Raw genomic sequence first — 13,973 nt, 5'->3', positions numbered from 1 at the left:
GTCAGCGGGACAAGGCTGGCTCCAGCCCCGGGCACAGCTGGATGTGCTAGAGCAGGCATGGCAAACTGGCGTTTGGGGGCCGCATGCGGCCCCATTTTTTTTGCAGCTCCCAGAACATTTTTATAAAAGAATAAAAGGCTGGCTCTGGGGGGAGGAAGGGATTTTGTTTTTTATTTATTCATTTCCAAATAAAATCACTAAGGCTACGTCTACACTGGCATGATTTTCCGGAAATGCTTTTAACGGAAAAGTTTTCCGTTAAAAACATTTCAGAAAAGCGCGTCTAGATTGGCAGGATGCTTTTCCGCAAAAGCACGTTTTGCAGAAAAGCGTCCGTGGCCAATCTAGACGCGCTTTTCCGCCAAAAAGCCCCGATTGCCATTTTCGTGATCGGGGCTTTTTTGCGGAAAACAGTCCTGTGCTGTTTACACTGGCCCTCTTGCGCAAATGATTTGCCCAAGAGGGCTTTTGCCCGAATGGGAGCAGCACAGTATTTCTGCAAAAGCACCGATAATCTTACATGAGATCCTCAGTGCTCTTGCGGAAATTCAAGCGGCCAGTGTAGATAGCTGGCAAGTTTTTCTGCAAAAGCAGATGATTTTGTGGAAAAACTTGCCAGTCTAGACACAGCCTAAATGTATATTAATTTTATATTATATGTTTATGCAAAATCTCAAACTTACAGAATATCTGAAATTTTCACAGAAACCTGTTCCATTTGATTAACCATGGTCTATACTTGTTTTTATTTCAACAAAATAAGTTACGTAGCATATACAAAAAGGACCTTACATTTATATTTAAATAAAAAAGATGTAAAATTAATTTAAAAATTATTTATGAGCAAATAATGTGACACAAATAATTGTAATATTAAAAACATACCTCAAACACAATCTACAATAATAAATAACGACAACATCCCGACAAAGTACCTCTTCTCTGGTGGCCCGAGGGGCGCCCGGTGTCCGCCGGTAGCGGTGCCTTCTGCCTGGCACCTAAGATGCTTTTTCTTTTTTGCTCGACAAACCGTCTGGGACCCCGCGGTGGCCCCGAAAGCGATCGGGTTTGGCTTGTGCGGCCCGTGGAGGGAGCTGCCTGCCCGCCAGTGCCGCCGGGCGGGAGCGAGGGAGGTAACGACCCGCCGGAGTGAAGCAGCCAAAGCCCCGCTCTGCCGCCAGCGAACCCGCGTGAGGCAGAAGATGCGGCGCCCGTGGACACCCGGCCCTGGCCGCAGGCGAAGACCCCGGGCCGGGGCCAGCCGCCCGAGCCTGGACGCCTCCCGCAAAGCGGCCGCTCAAGCTGCTTCCCCGCGGGGTCTGTCTGGGCCGGGCCGGGCGTCGGGGGCCTGTGCCTGTGGCCGTCCCCGCCGCACACGAGCTCCCGCGACCCGACGGCACCGCCCCTCGGCTGAAAAGCGCCCCAAGAAACCGGAGCCCGCCCCGGCGCACGGGGGCACAGGCCAGCGGGGCTCCGGGCCGCTCCCCAGCGCCCTGCAGGGGCCCGGCTGGCATCAGGGGGACTGGGCCGGGCCCCACGAGCCTCGCACTCGGCCTCCCCGGGCTTCCCCATCAGAGCACGCGCGGAGCCACCCGAGCGCCCCACGCCGCGGGACAGGGGCCGTCCAGTGCGCTGCCCCGGGAGGGCGCGGCCCCCGGCCCCGAAGCGGCGTCTCTCCCTGGTCGCACCCAGCCGGCAGGCTCCAGCCCGGTGCGCCCCGCAGAGACGGTGCAGCCAAGGGCGGGTGGGCGAATGCCGAGCCAGGGGCCGTGCAAACAGCAGCAGGGGCGGCGGGCGCTTCGGCTCTGTCCTCGGAAAGGCCAGAAGAGGGGCTGGTCCCGGCCCAGGCCCCCGTCCCTCAATCGCCGGCTCGGGGCTCACCTGGGCTCTGCCGCGGCGAACCCGCCGCCCTCCACGTCCAGTCTCACGCCTCGTCGAGAGGCCCGGCCGCCGCCCGGACGGAACCGCAGGGACTCGGGATCCCGTCCTGCCCCGGCGGGTCTCGCTGCGGCGTGTGCAGAGAACCCGGCCGACGGCGCCTGGCTCTCCCGCGCTAGCGCCGCCTCCTCCTGGGCTGCACCTGCAGGGAGCAGAGGGGCGCTCAGTGCGGCCCGTCCAGATCGCTCAGGGCCGGGCAGGGGATGGGACAAGGGCACTTCCCAGCCGCACCCGGCTCTCCCGCTTTTGCGCCTCCTGCCAGGCGTGCCCGGGACGCGCTGGGGCGGCGGAGCAAAGGGGGATTTGCAGCGTGGCCAGGTCACACTCCCAGGTCGCTGCTAGCCATCGGGTTAGTGCGCGCCTGTGTGCGAAGGGTGTGCGTGCACGCAGTGTGGGGCAGGTGTGAGCTCAGCGTGGGTATGCACACGGGTGTATGTGGGGAGTGGGTGTGCGTGCGGGGGTTGTGTGTATGCAGGGGTGGGTGCATGTGGGGGTGTGCACACGGGGAGTGGGTGTGAGTGCAGTGTGGGTATGCATACAGTGGGGTGCATGTGGGGGCTGGTGTGTGTGGGGCGGGTGTGCACACAGTGTGGGTATGCACGTGGGAGTGTATGCAGGGGTGGTGTGCATGCAGTGTGGGTGTGTGTGCGGGGCAGGTGTGCGCACAGTGTGGGTATGCACGTGGGAGTGTATGCAGGGGTGGTGTGCATGCAGTGTGGGTGTGTGTGCGGGGCAGGTGTGTGCACAGTGTGGTATGCACGTGGGGGTGGGTGTGCACAAGAGTGGGTGTGCGTGGGTTGTGTGTATGTGGGGGTGGGTGCACGAGGGGGCGAGTGTGCGCATGGTGAAATCAACTGTTACCAACAGCGACTGAACCCTTCGACGTCTCCCTGCGCATCCACGGCTGCTCGACGCCCAGCCCGTCGCTCCAGGCCAGCCGAAGGGGAACTCGGGGCAGGCAGCCAAGCTCCAGTGTCCTGCACCTCCTGCGCTGAGTGAGCTGGCCGGGGCAGAGGGCCCCTCGGCGCTGGGGCGGTCGCAGGACACGGGGGAGCCGGCGGGAGTTTGTGCCTGGGCCCGTGTGCACAGGGAGCGCAGCAGGGCAGGGGCTCCAAGGGGAGACGTTACCTATTTGCCTTCGCACAGGCCGCAGAGGCAGCCAAAGAAGCTGTTGAGGATCTGAAGAGACGCCAGGACCATCTCGGCGGCGCTGACGAGCAGCAGGGCGGAGAAGAAGGAGACGTTCCAGGCGACGACGTTCGGGGGCTCGATGCAGACCGAGGTCCAGAGCGACGGCTCATACAGGTAGTTCTGCGCACTGATGAGAGACCCAAGGGACAGCGCTGGGACCACGGCGGGGGGGGCGGGAACATCTGCTCCGCTCTTCCTTGGCTTTCCTGAAGGCCCTGGGAGCCCGCAGCTGCCTGTGCTGGGCGCTATCGGGCCAGCAAAGCCTCCCCCTCTTAGACGGGACACACGTAGGGCCCGTCTTCGCCCGCCCCCCGAGCGGCCTGCGCTCGGCAGTGCACGAATTTCAGGCTTTCCAGCCCCCCGAGTCCCAGCTCGGTGGAGCGCTGGGGAGAGCTTCCCCTGGGCGACCGGCTCTACGGCGCCGGTGCCTAGCACCTCCCTCGGGCTCTGCGGAGCCGGTCTCTGGCACCCCCCTCGGGCTCTACGGCGCCGGTGCCTAGAGTCCCCCATGGGCTCTGCGGAGCCGGTCTCTGGCACCCCCCTCGGGCTCTACGGCACCAGTGCCTAGCGCCCCCCTTGGGCTCTGCGGAGCCGGTCTCTGGCACCCCCCTCGGGCTCTACGGCGCCAGTGCCTAGCGCCCCCCTTGGGCTCTGCGGAGCCGGTCTCTAGCGCCCCCTCGGGCTCTGCAGTGCCGGTCTCTAGCACCCCCTCGGGCTCTGCGGGGCCGGTCTCTAGCGCCCCCCTCAGGCTCTGCGGAGCCGGTCTCTGGCACCCCCCTCGGGCTCTGCGGCGCTGGTCTCTAGCGCCCCCCTCGGGCTCTGCAGTGCCGGTCTCTAGCGCCCCCCTCGGGCTCTGCGGAGCCGGTCTCTAGCGCCCCCTCGGGCTCTGCAGTGCCGGTCTCTAGCACCCCCTCGGGCTCTGCGGGGCCGGTCTCTAGCGCCCCCCTCAGGCTCTGCGGAGCCGGTCTCTGGCACCCCCCTCGGGCTCTGCGGCGCTGGTCTCTAGCGCCCCCCTCGGGCTCTGTAGCGCCGGTCTCTAGCGCCCCCCTCGGGCTCTGCGGAGCCGGTCTCTAGCGCCCCCCTCAGGCTCTGCGGGGCCGGTCTCTAGCGCCCCCCTCAGGCTCTGCGGGGCCGGTCTCTGGCGCCCCCTCGGGCTCTGCGGGGCCGGTCTCTAGCGCCCCCTCGGGCTCTGCGGGGCCGGTCTCTAGCGCCCCCCTCAGGCTCTGCGGAGCCGGTCTCTAGCGCCCCCTCGGGCTCTGCGGAGCCGGTCTCTAGCGCCCCCCTCGGGCTCTGCGGAGCCGGTCTCTAGCGCCCCCTCGGGCTCTGCGGAGCCGGTCTCTAGCCCTGCTGCTGCCCGGCCGTGCCGCGCTCGTGCTACCTGTGGGCCTCTATGCTGAGGAAGGGGTAATCCCACTGCAGGTCTCCGGTCTGGTTGTGCAGGCAGAGGGGTCCGTCGGTTAGGCCCAGGCCCGACATGGTAAAGCAGGCGGCGGAGCCCAGCAGCGCCAGCCCCGACAGGACGATGGAAAGGAACATCTGGGGGAAGGCAGAGCACGGAGCTCGTCAGTCCAGCGCACGGCTCTGCCCGCACAGGCCGGCTCCCCTGGGCAGAGCGGGCGCCAGGCCCGCGAGGTCTCCACCGGCCTCGTGCGCAGCGCCAGGGCTGGAAGAAGCAGGCGACCCCGGTGGCAGCCCCTGTAGGAGCAGGACCAGCCAGAGCCGCGTTCCCGCTGCAGCCGGTACCCCGAGACCCCTGCCCTGCGCCTGGCGCCACTGCTGGAGCCCTGCTCTGTGCTGCAGGAGGCCCCGTGCTCTTAGCGCCCCCCACAGGAGCCCCCGGCCCGGGCACAGAAGAGCCTGGGGCCTAGGCCGCCCCGGGCAGCCTGCTTCAGGCTGGATTTGCTTGGAGACGGGAGGGAGCCGCGAGCGGGGACGAAGGCCTCAGCGTTGCACAAGCTCTTGTGAAAATCACATTCAGCTCTGCATCGGAATAAGGGTGGTGGGGCCAAAGCCATCCCGCCTGCTGCAGGCCCCGCCCACCCCCACCTCTGCCCCACCCTTTCCAAGCCACGCCCCCTGCTCCGCCTCCTTGCCCAAAGGCCACTCCTACAAGCAATGAAAGCCCCTCCCCCCCTCATTGGTGGCAGGCGCCAGGGCCAGGAGATGGGCAGTGGGGTGGAGCAGAGCAAGCTGCTGGATCCGTGGGGCGATGCACCAGGCCCCTCCCTCAGGTAAGCCCCCGGGCCACCCTGGGCCCTGCCAATGGGACGGTTGAGGCGACTGCCCTGGGCCCCCAAAGTGTGGGGCGGCCGCCCCCAACCGCCCTAGAGACGGACACGCTGTTTCTACCATTCGAGACCCCGCCCCTCACCCCGCGGGTAACGGGCCGTGCAGCATCACTCCCGGGTCAGCCCCACACTTGAATCGCTGGCATGTGGACCCTCCCCGTGCAAACACCCTGGCTGCACATCTGTAGTGGCGTGCAATGCACGCCCCTGTGCACGAGGGGGCCCAAAAAGCCCTGGGCCCGGCCAGACGCATGCTCACTCCCTGGGCTCCCATCTGCCCCATTCCAGGAGCGGCGGCGCCCCACAAGCTGCACCGAAGTGGACCAAGGGGACTCCCCAAAGTGTCTGTAATTGGGGGTGAGATAGGCGGGGTTGGCGCCCCAGCAAGCAGCTCAACCCAGGTCTCCAGAGTGCCAGGTTGGTGCTCTAACCACTGGACCACCCTTCCTCTGTCCTATGTAACTGCTGCTCATTGGGCCGCCTGCCCCGTTGAAACAGTGGCCGGTTTCTTCCTGTGGGTCTGCAGGACGGCTCGTTCCCGCCGGGGCTACGCGAGCACAGCCCTGTTGGCTCCAGAGCCCGGCCACGCGGAGCCGGGCCGCTCACTCGAGCCGGGGGGCTGGCGCAGCTCGGCCAAGAACATTCCCACAAGTGCAATGAGTCGTGGCCTTACGTTCCGGCACGTTCCGCAGCGGGAGGCCCGGTCGCTGCACCACCCCACAGCCGAGATCTGCGCTGCGGCCAGAAGGACCTGGGAGAGAGGAAATGAGGCCGGGTGAGCAGGGCCGGACCGGGGAATTCTGGCGCCCCCGGCTAGCCCCCCTTAATCCGGCCCTGCGGGTGAGCGGGACGCCCCGGCCGCGGGGAGTCCTCTCCCCTGGTCCGCAGGCAACGTCCACGAGCCACCCCTGCCGCTGGCGTGACGAGGCCGCGTCCTGCGAGGTGCCGGTGGGCAGCCCCCGCGCTATGCCGGGCCCCGCCAAGGCCTTCATTCATTGGCTGGGAGCTGCCCGGGCCCCGCCCCCTGCCCCTCCTGCACCCCAAGCCCCGCCTCTCCAGCCCACCTGAGTCTGCCCTCCCAGCCAGAGCCCCCACACCCAACCTCCTTCCTCAGTCCGGAGGGAGCGAGGGTGGGAAGAGCAAGCATTGGGGGCAGGGGGGGGATGGGGGGAGCGGGGGTGGGGCCTCGGAGGAGGGGCAAGGCGGGGCCAGGGCAAAGGGGGTTGGTTTTGGGGGAGCAGAAGGACGTCCAGCTCCTCGGGGGATTAGGGCAAAGGTGAGAATCCGGGCAACAGGCCGTCCCGCGTCTATCTGTGAACCGCATCCGGTGGCTTGGCTTTGCTTTCAGAGCAAACATTGGCTGCAGGGTGGATACAAATCAATGGGTTCTTAAAAATGGCTTTTAAAATCAAACTTTTTAAAAAATTGTAATTGGATTTTCTTGGTAAAATGCTTTTTGAGGAAAAAAACTATGTAAAGACAGTTTTAATTAAGATACATCATAGCTCAAGGATGGCTCCTCATGGCCTAGAGATTATACAGTCTAGTTCCTGCCATGTGTTTAGGAAAAGTCTTGAGTGAGTTCCAATCAGTCATCGATTAGGGACCCACATTCAGGGGGTTCCAGAGGCTTCAATATGGATGATTTAGGTTAATCTTTTATCTACCCACTTGGACGTGGTGCTCAGAGTAGAAGATACCATCAGAGACGCTTTTGCAGTTCTCAGCCTGTGTATTTGTGTCTCCAGAGATAGCATGCTTGCTTACAGCAGAAATGTTTTTAAATAAATAAATATATAGAGACACAGAGGGAGAATCCTAGAATACTAGGACTGGAAGGGCCCTCGAGAGGTCGAGTCCAGTCCCCTGCCCTCATGGCAGGACTCGGTACCGTCTAGACCATCCCTGACAGGTGTCTGTCTAACCTGCTCTTGAATATCTCCACAGATGGGGATTCCACAACCTCCCCGGGCAATTTATTCCAATGTTTGACCACCCTGACAGGCAGGAAGTTTTTCCTAATGTCCAACCTAAACCTCCCTGGCTGCAGTTTAAGCCCCTTGCTTCTTGTCCTGTCCTCAGAAGCCAAGAAGAACCATTTTTCTCCCTCTTCCTTGTGACACCCTTTTAGATACTTTAGAAATAACAGACTTCAACCCGATTGGCGTTCTGAACATGTGTGGACACAGAGTCAATCCCTAACCTCTCTCTAAAAGTACAAAGGCTCTAAAAGTTCAATAAGCAGAAGCCAATATTTCAAGTCCCTCAGGTGGACCTGGCTCACAATCAATTTAATTTTTGTTTAAAAAATGTTTCATGTAACTATTTTAGTTAAAAACAATTTAAACAAAAACAAACTTGATTTTTAAAAACTTGAAAGTGTAACTACATTCAAAAGTCCATCTGCTTGTTTTGGTAAAATATTATATGTTTGCTGTTAAAGAAAAAATGCAGAAGACATAACGTTGTTTCTTTAGTTAACTAAAACAAGGTAAATGTCTGTCTGGTGATGTTGTCCTTCTAATACGTCATGGAACAAAATGCTCCAAATATTAGTGATTGATCTGTTGAATTGGAGATCGCTCGCCTCCCAGTGGCTTCAGAAATACCTCTGGTAAATGAAATAACCAATCCATCGTTCATTTTCTGATCTAGCAGTAGAGCTAATCTGAAACGTTGCCAAAATAAATCCCTCTTGGAAAATGTCGAGTGTGTAAACCCGTAAAAAGGAACCCGCCATTGATCTTCGAATTGTGACGCTGGCGTACGAAGGTTATGGCAACCGACAAGGCTGCACTTCTATGTGGAAAACCACGATTACATGGAATCTTCCTGACTAGTGATTTAAATCAAATCCAGCCTGGTTTGCTGCCCGTGGAAGTCGGAAACGCCACAAGAGCAGCATGTGAAGCAGTTACTCAGCATCATCTCTGGATTCGGTTTGGCACCGAGCCATGCACCTGGCTCTGGGCTGTAGCTAGGGCTCATAGGAGCCACCGTCCTCCAGGTAACTGGTTCCTGGCCTGGCCAGAGTTTAACTGGTTACCTGTGAGCATCACCCGGTCAGGGGGATACCAGTTACCCACTGGCATCGCTAATTGGAGGGCAATCGTGTCCCTCGGGCCTAGAAGTGTCCCCGTGAACCTGGCGAGGCCTAAAACGGCCTCCCTGGCAGGCAGCGGGAGCTGGTTCGATTGGCGCAGCGAGAGGTTCCTGGGCGACACAGACGGCCCTGATCCCAGCTAAGGGCATGCAGGGGAAGGACCAATCACGTTCGGCTGCTCGTTGTGCCAAGAGGTTTGTACATGAGCGATTTTCTGCCTGCGACACTCTGAGCCAAAGCCCGTTCAAGTGGCTGCGAGTCCTTGGGCTGGCGCCAGGTCGGGCCTGCACACTACGTGGGTGGGAGGAGCACGTTCGCTTCAGCCACCAGTGAGGAGAAGGGGGCGTCCTGGCGTTTGATCGGCAGCAGGGGGTCGCCCTGCCCAGCCCAGCGAATGTCAGCCAGGGGGTACCGCATGGAGCTGGCACGTCCACTGCTTACCAACTTCCCCATTCTACAGGTGGGGAAACCGAGGCACGGGGCCAGTATGGGATTCACCCGGCAGGCCAGGGCTGTGATGCCTATGGCTTGCTCCCATGACTCCCTAGCAGAGCGCTCTGGCCGAGACACGCACATGGCAAGGGGAAGGGATTGGAGTCATGCCACTTACAATTACGCCTCCTCCCCACACGCCTGGCACTTGCATGGCCCGCTTGGAGATGTGGCCCTCCTCCAGGTAGCGCCCCGTCCCGCTGGGGAAGAGCAGCAGCACGCTGGCAGCGATGGACAGCACTCCCAAGGCAACGAGGCAGGGGCCCAGAATCCGAGTGCACTTCCCAACACACATGGTCGGCAAGCCGGGAGCCTGCATGGGGAGGGGAAAGGAAGGATGCCATTTCCCACCTCGGGCGGCACCAGGGAGCTGCAGCTTCTGCTGAGGCCAGGGGGCTGCACGGTGCCACCCTATGCCCCAGGAGCTCCTAGGGTTGCCAGATACTTTCACAAAAAATCCCGGACATTGGGGGGGGGGGGGGAATTGGTTGAGCGAAAAAAAAACCCCTGCGCCTTTAACTTCCCCTGCACCCGCCGCCCCTGCCCAACGCAGCAGGGGGAAAATGTCCCTGCCGGCCTTCCATCTGACAGAAGAACCAGACACCTGGCAACCCTGGGACCTCGCCTCTTCGCCTGCTCGCCCCGTCCCACCTGCCCTCTCACTGGGCCTGGGACATCGCTGTGACATGGCAGAGCAGCGGCGCTAACGGCGCATTTCTGCTGCTGCCAGGCACAAGGGACACGCGTGGCCTCCATAGCCAGGTCTCTGAAGGAAGACGAGCGCCCACAGGGCCCGGCCCAAGTGACCCGCCGTTAGATTCCAGGAGAGGGCACAATCCATCCATCCACCGGCTCTGACCTGCCGCCCCAAACGTGTCTCCCCCTGGACACACGATCCAGAACTCACCTCAGCAACCCGCCCGGCGAGGAGAGGGCGACCACAGGGGCATCTAGTCAACCCCCGGCCGCCTCTGCCCGAGAACAGCCAGAAGCCAGCCCGCCCGGACGGTTACTGACCCGCGCCTTGCTCTCCCCGCCCGGGCACGCGGCCGCCAGAGCGCTCGCAGCAGCCCCGTGTCACCGAGGGGGACGCAGGCGGAGACCGGTGCGGTGGCACCAGGGGCCAGTGGAAGCCAGGAGAAATACCTCGCGCCCCAGGGCCTCAGCTCCTCTTCTCAGCGCTGGGGTGAAGGGGCTTCCATTCCAGCGAGCGAAGGAAGTGGCCCGGCGGCTCTGGGAATGGCTGGAGGCGCTTTCCTGTCGCTCTGGGGGATTCCTGGGCTCCCGTGGCCGGGACGTTGTGCCAGCCACGAGGGCAGCAGAGCAAGTCTGTGTCTCCAGCAGGCGTAACTGCGCAGGCCTCGGCACACCCGTCCACTGCACGCGTGAGGCGACTCCAGTGATGTCCCGGCCACAAAGCCCCGCCAGCCTGGGACCCGCTCATCCCCCGCGAGACTCGGGCCCAGGCGGAGAACAACGAACCGCTGGAGCGAGAAACGCCTCCAAAGGGTCCCAGCGTCTCGCCCGGCTCCCCAGCTCAAGAACAGAGCAGGGGGCGGGGAAAGGAGCCCGCTGTCCATGCCAGGCCTCCGGGCAGGGCCGTCTCGGAGCGCCGACCAGGCTGGGGCACTCCTCTTGCTGGAGAGACTTGGCCTCTGAGCACGGGCCCGGGCCGCTCGCAGGTTCAATTCAAACGCGTGGCGGTGGGGAGGCTCTGCCGTCGAGATGTGAGCGCGTCGCGGTGCTGCGCCACGGGTCCGGGCTGTCACAGGAGAGGCTGAGGCCGTGGCTCGCGGCAGCAGGTCAGACTAGATGATCATGACGGTCCCTTTGGGCCTCACAGTCCACGGGTGAGATCATCGTTCTCTCTGCCTTGGGCCAACCAGCCGCTCTTCTCCCGAGCCATTCCTACCAATGCCCCGCCCCCGCCCCTTGCTTATAACGAGTGGGGTCTCCAGCCACAGGCCAGAAACGAAACCTCCCACTGCATGAGCCAAACGGTGAATTCTGGCCGGACACGCCAAGGAAGTTGTTGGGCGACTGGTCGTAGCAACCGGCTTCAAATCTGCTCAGACAAAATCGAACTAGGAAAAAAATCACAATTTGTTCCTGGTCAATAGGAAAACCAAAGGGGCAGCTAATGCAGCTGTTCTCACTGCCTGTGACCAGCTCCCCTCAACGTCACTGCAGGTGGCTCTTCACACCTCCACCTGGAAAATCATTGGCACAGTAGCAGAGAGCGTGCGGGATCCATCACGGTACTGCCCTGGATCGCGCTTAGACCCGCCGGCAGAGACTTTCCTGAGCGCTTTGGGGGCAGGGCGCAGACTTAGTCTAAGGGACAAGCTCTCACACCAGCACCCGTCTGAACGGAGACTTCGGCCACGTCAAAGGTTTTCCAGCTTCTCTCCTCGGGCCCCGTTCACAGGGTATTTAGCGTCGGGTGCATCGCTTCCCACAACGTCCTCTCCTGGCCTCATCTTCGCCTAATGTGCTCAGGCCAGACTCCACTCTGCCACACCAGGCCCCCTTTGAAACGACCGGTCAGTTCAACAGAGTTCCTCTCCTTGGTCCTGGTAGACCCGCCGACCCCCATAGAAATGGAGCTCTCCTGTCTGTCAGCCATCGTGTGAGGGCAGGTCGGGGTCTCAGCTGAACATCTAGCTTCTCTGGAACGTCTCGGTTAGCAAACGGTGAGGCAGCGTCTAGGAAGAGCAGCGTAGCATCATGGGGCAGCATTGCTGGGTAGTATGGATCTAGATCCACTTTCCTTCGTAGAACAAGGCCGTACGAACAATATGGGGTAATGCAGCACCCCACGTTTTCTGGCTGCTGTCAGAGAAAGTGAACTTTGTGGCAAATCAAGTGGCAGCGTACGTGAGACCTGCAGCGGTTGCCTGTGGCCGGCACTTTTGCATACAACAGCGGCAGCAAGTGAAATGCGGCTAACTCCCGGCAGCACACGCCTGGTTGGGTGCCACCCACTTCCAGCTCGTGCCCGGCCAGTGTCACTGCTGTCCCTGTGCAACTCCTTCCTGCGGCGACCCTGGGTTCTGGGCCATTATTGGGCAATCACAGGCAGGAGTTGGTTTCCAAAAACAGAACTGGGAATGGTGAAGTGAAAGTTGAATCCATTACCCAGCAACCCTTGCACCCCTCTGCCCCCCTGCATCAGAGCAGCACGCAAGGGCGGGAGGGGCTGGCACAATTCGCCCTGCCAGAGCTGCACGTGGCACCCACCACGCTGCCAGGCCCCGAGAGGGCTCTGCCCCGAGCTAGAGCACGTTGCAAGGAAGCGGGAGCTCCGAAGCCCGGGCCGTGCACAATCCAGCCAGCCAGGGCGATGGACCCGCGACTGGGGATGTGAGCTGGTATCCTTACCAGCTAACCGGGACCAGGAGCAGCCCTGCAGGGGCAGGAGCCTCCTGCTGGCGCCCCTGCACTCGTGGGTTTCCACTTAGTCAGCCAAGCAGGTAAACCTCGGCTTCAACATCCCAGCTAGCGAGAAGCTAATCCGCCCGCGGGTAAGCGTCGGCCGTGCCCTGGCATGCTGCGTGCGCCCTTCCTCGCAGTGCCCTGCTAAGGCGCGTTCGCGCCCAGGGTGGGCTTGGAGCGGGCGCTAGCCAGAGCGGGAGGGAGGCTGATCCGCGGCACCCCTCGGGAATTCACGTCCCTCCCAGGGGCCCGTGCGGTCGATGAGGAGCCCTTGGGGGCACCGCACTAGCACAAGTGGGTCTGCGCCCTGCTGGAGCCTCCAGGCCCTCCGGCAGCGCCGCCCCGCGCTGGGCTTTCCGAAGGCACCGCTCCCCCCGGGAGGTGGGCACCCCTGCATCCCACACCGGCAGCGCCACAGCCTCCCCCGCGGGGGAAGGGCACCGGCCCGCTCCTTTCCCAGCGGAGGGTTTCTCGTCCCCCCTGCAAACAGGCTGTGTCAGTGGGTCGCCTTGGCCCCGGCCGGTCCCCGCAGGCGCTGGAGCGGGGGAGAGGCCCTACGCCCGCTGGCCCCCCGACAGGCACTGGTGCCCAAAGGAAACTCTCCTCTCCCTCTCCGATGGGCACAGACGCAGGGGCACTTGGCCCCACCCCGCCCCGCCCCGAGAAGGCCTCGCCCGCCACTCACCTGAGCCGGGAAGCCGGGCGACGCTCGGGCAGGGCAGCCTCGCCGGGAGCTGGCTCCTGATGCGACTTGTTCCCTTCCCGAGGAAAGGGGAAGATCCCTGCCGAGCCGCGGCCCTTTATACCCCCATTGCCTGCGGCGGCCGGCTGGTTATTCCCATAGATGGGCTGGACGTCGGCTCATCCCCCGCCCGGCCGCCACCTCATCTCCTCCGCATGACGGGCAGCGCCGCGGCTGTGGTGACCCCGCCGCACCCCGGGGAAGGAAGCGAGACTCGCTGCTGAGCCAGAGAGCGGCTTCCTGCAGGAGCTGAGCGGGGGCTGGAGGGTGGCAGCTGCCTGGCGCGGTGCGGGCAGCGGGGAGCCGGGCAGCCTGTTCAGGCAAGGCCCTTCCCTCTGAGCCCCGGCCTGTGGATTAACCCAGCTAACGCGCGTCCCTGCTCCTCAGGCCCTGACCCTCCAGCACTGGGGGCCCGGCCCTGCTGAGGCTGCCGGGGACAAGGCAGGACTCTTCCTGCTGGAGCCAGAGACGGTTACATCAGAGACCGCAGCAGACCTGACGTCCTGGCCGTGGCCCTGGGCGGCAGGTTGCTGCTCCCAGTGCCCGCCCTCCTGGTGCTCCAGGGACGGGGCGCCTGGGGCCACCTGCCACCCGCCCTCCCGGTGCTCCAGGGACGGGGCGCCTGGGGCCACCTGCCACCCGCCCTCCCGGTGCTCCAGGGACGGGGCGCCTGGGGCCACCTGCCACCCGCCCTCCCAGTGCTCCAGGGACGGGGAGCCTGGGGCCACCTGCCACCCGCCCTCCCGGTGCTCCAGGGACGGGGCGCCTGGGGCCACCTGCCACC

At 62.9% G+C, this 13,973-nt stretch overlaps 1 protein-coding gene across 2 annotated transcripts; it reads right to left on the bottom strand.

Annotated features, from left to right (window-relative positions):
* Positions 1-399: 399 nt before the first annotated feature.
* On the bottom strand, positions 400-13,570 carry TM4SF19 (transmembrane 4 L six family member 19). 2 transcript variants are annotated; one of them, XM_075937190.2, is made up of 6 exons: positions 13,133-13,569; positions 9,131-9,325; positions 6,091-6,168; positions 4,508-4,665; positions 3,067-3,256; positions 400-2,080 (listed from the first exon to the last, which is right to left on the bottom strand). In XM_075937190.2, the coding sequence occupies exons 2-5, from the start codon at positions 9,305-9,307 to the stop codon at positions 3,067-3,069; spliced, it is 603 nt and encodes a 200-aa protein (XP_075793305.2). In that variant the 5' UTR covers positions 9,308-9,325; positions 13,133-13,569; the 3' UTR covers positions 400-2,080. The 2 variants fall into 2 exon arrangements, with proteins under 2 accessions (XP_075793305.2, XP_075793304.2); XM_075937189.2 differs by having other exon boundaries at positions 9,131-13,570.
* Between the last annotated feature and the right edge of the window lie 403 nt (positions 13,571-13,973).

This window comes from Pelodiscus sinensis, chromosome 10 (genome assembly GCF_052426305.1).
Source record: "Pelodiscus sinensis isolate ZL-2025 chromosome 10, ASM5242630v1, whole genome shotgun sequence".
NCBI lineage: Eukaryota > Metazoa > Chordata > Testudines > Trionychidae > Pelodiscus > Pelodiscus sinensis.
The sequence above is the reverse complement of the archived record's forward strand: the minus strand, read 5'-3'. Positions and strand labels throughout refer to the sequence as shown.

Excerpts from the sequence above, each read along its gene's own strand:
- TM4SF19 (XM_075937189.2), bottom strand. The coding sequence starts at position 9,700 with ATGTCACAGCGATGTCCCAGGCCCAGTGAGAGGGCAGGTGGGACGGGG. Across the intron at positions 6,169-9,130 it reads TGTGGGGAGGAGGCGTAATT|GTCCTTCTGGCCGCAGCGCA; the intron begins GTAAGTGGCATG and ends CCTCTCTCCCAG. Across the intron at positions 3,257-4,507 it reads CTCAGCATAGAGGCCCACAG|TGCGCAGAACTACCTGTATG; the intron begins GTAGCACGAGCG and ends GTCTCTCATCAG.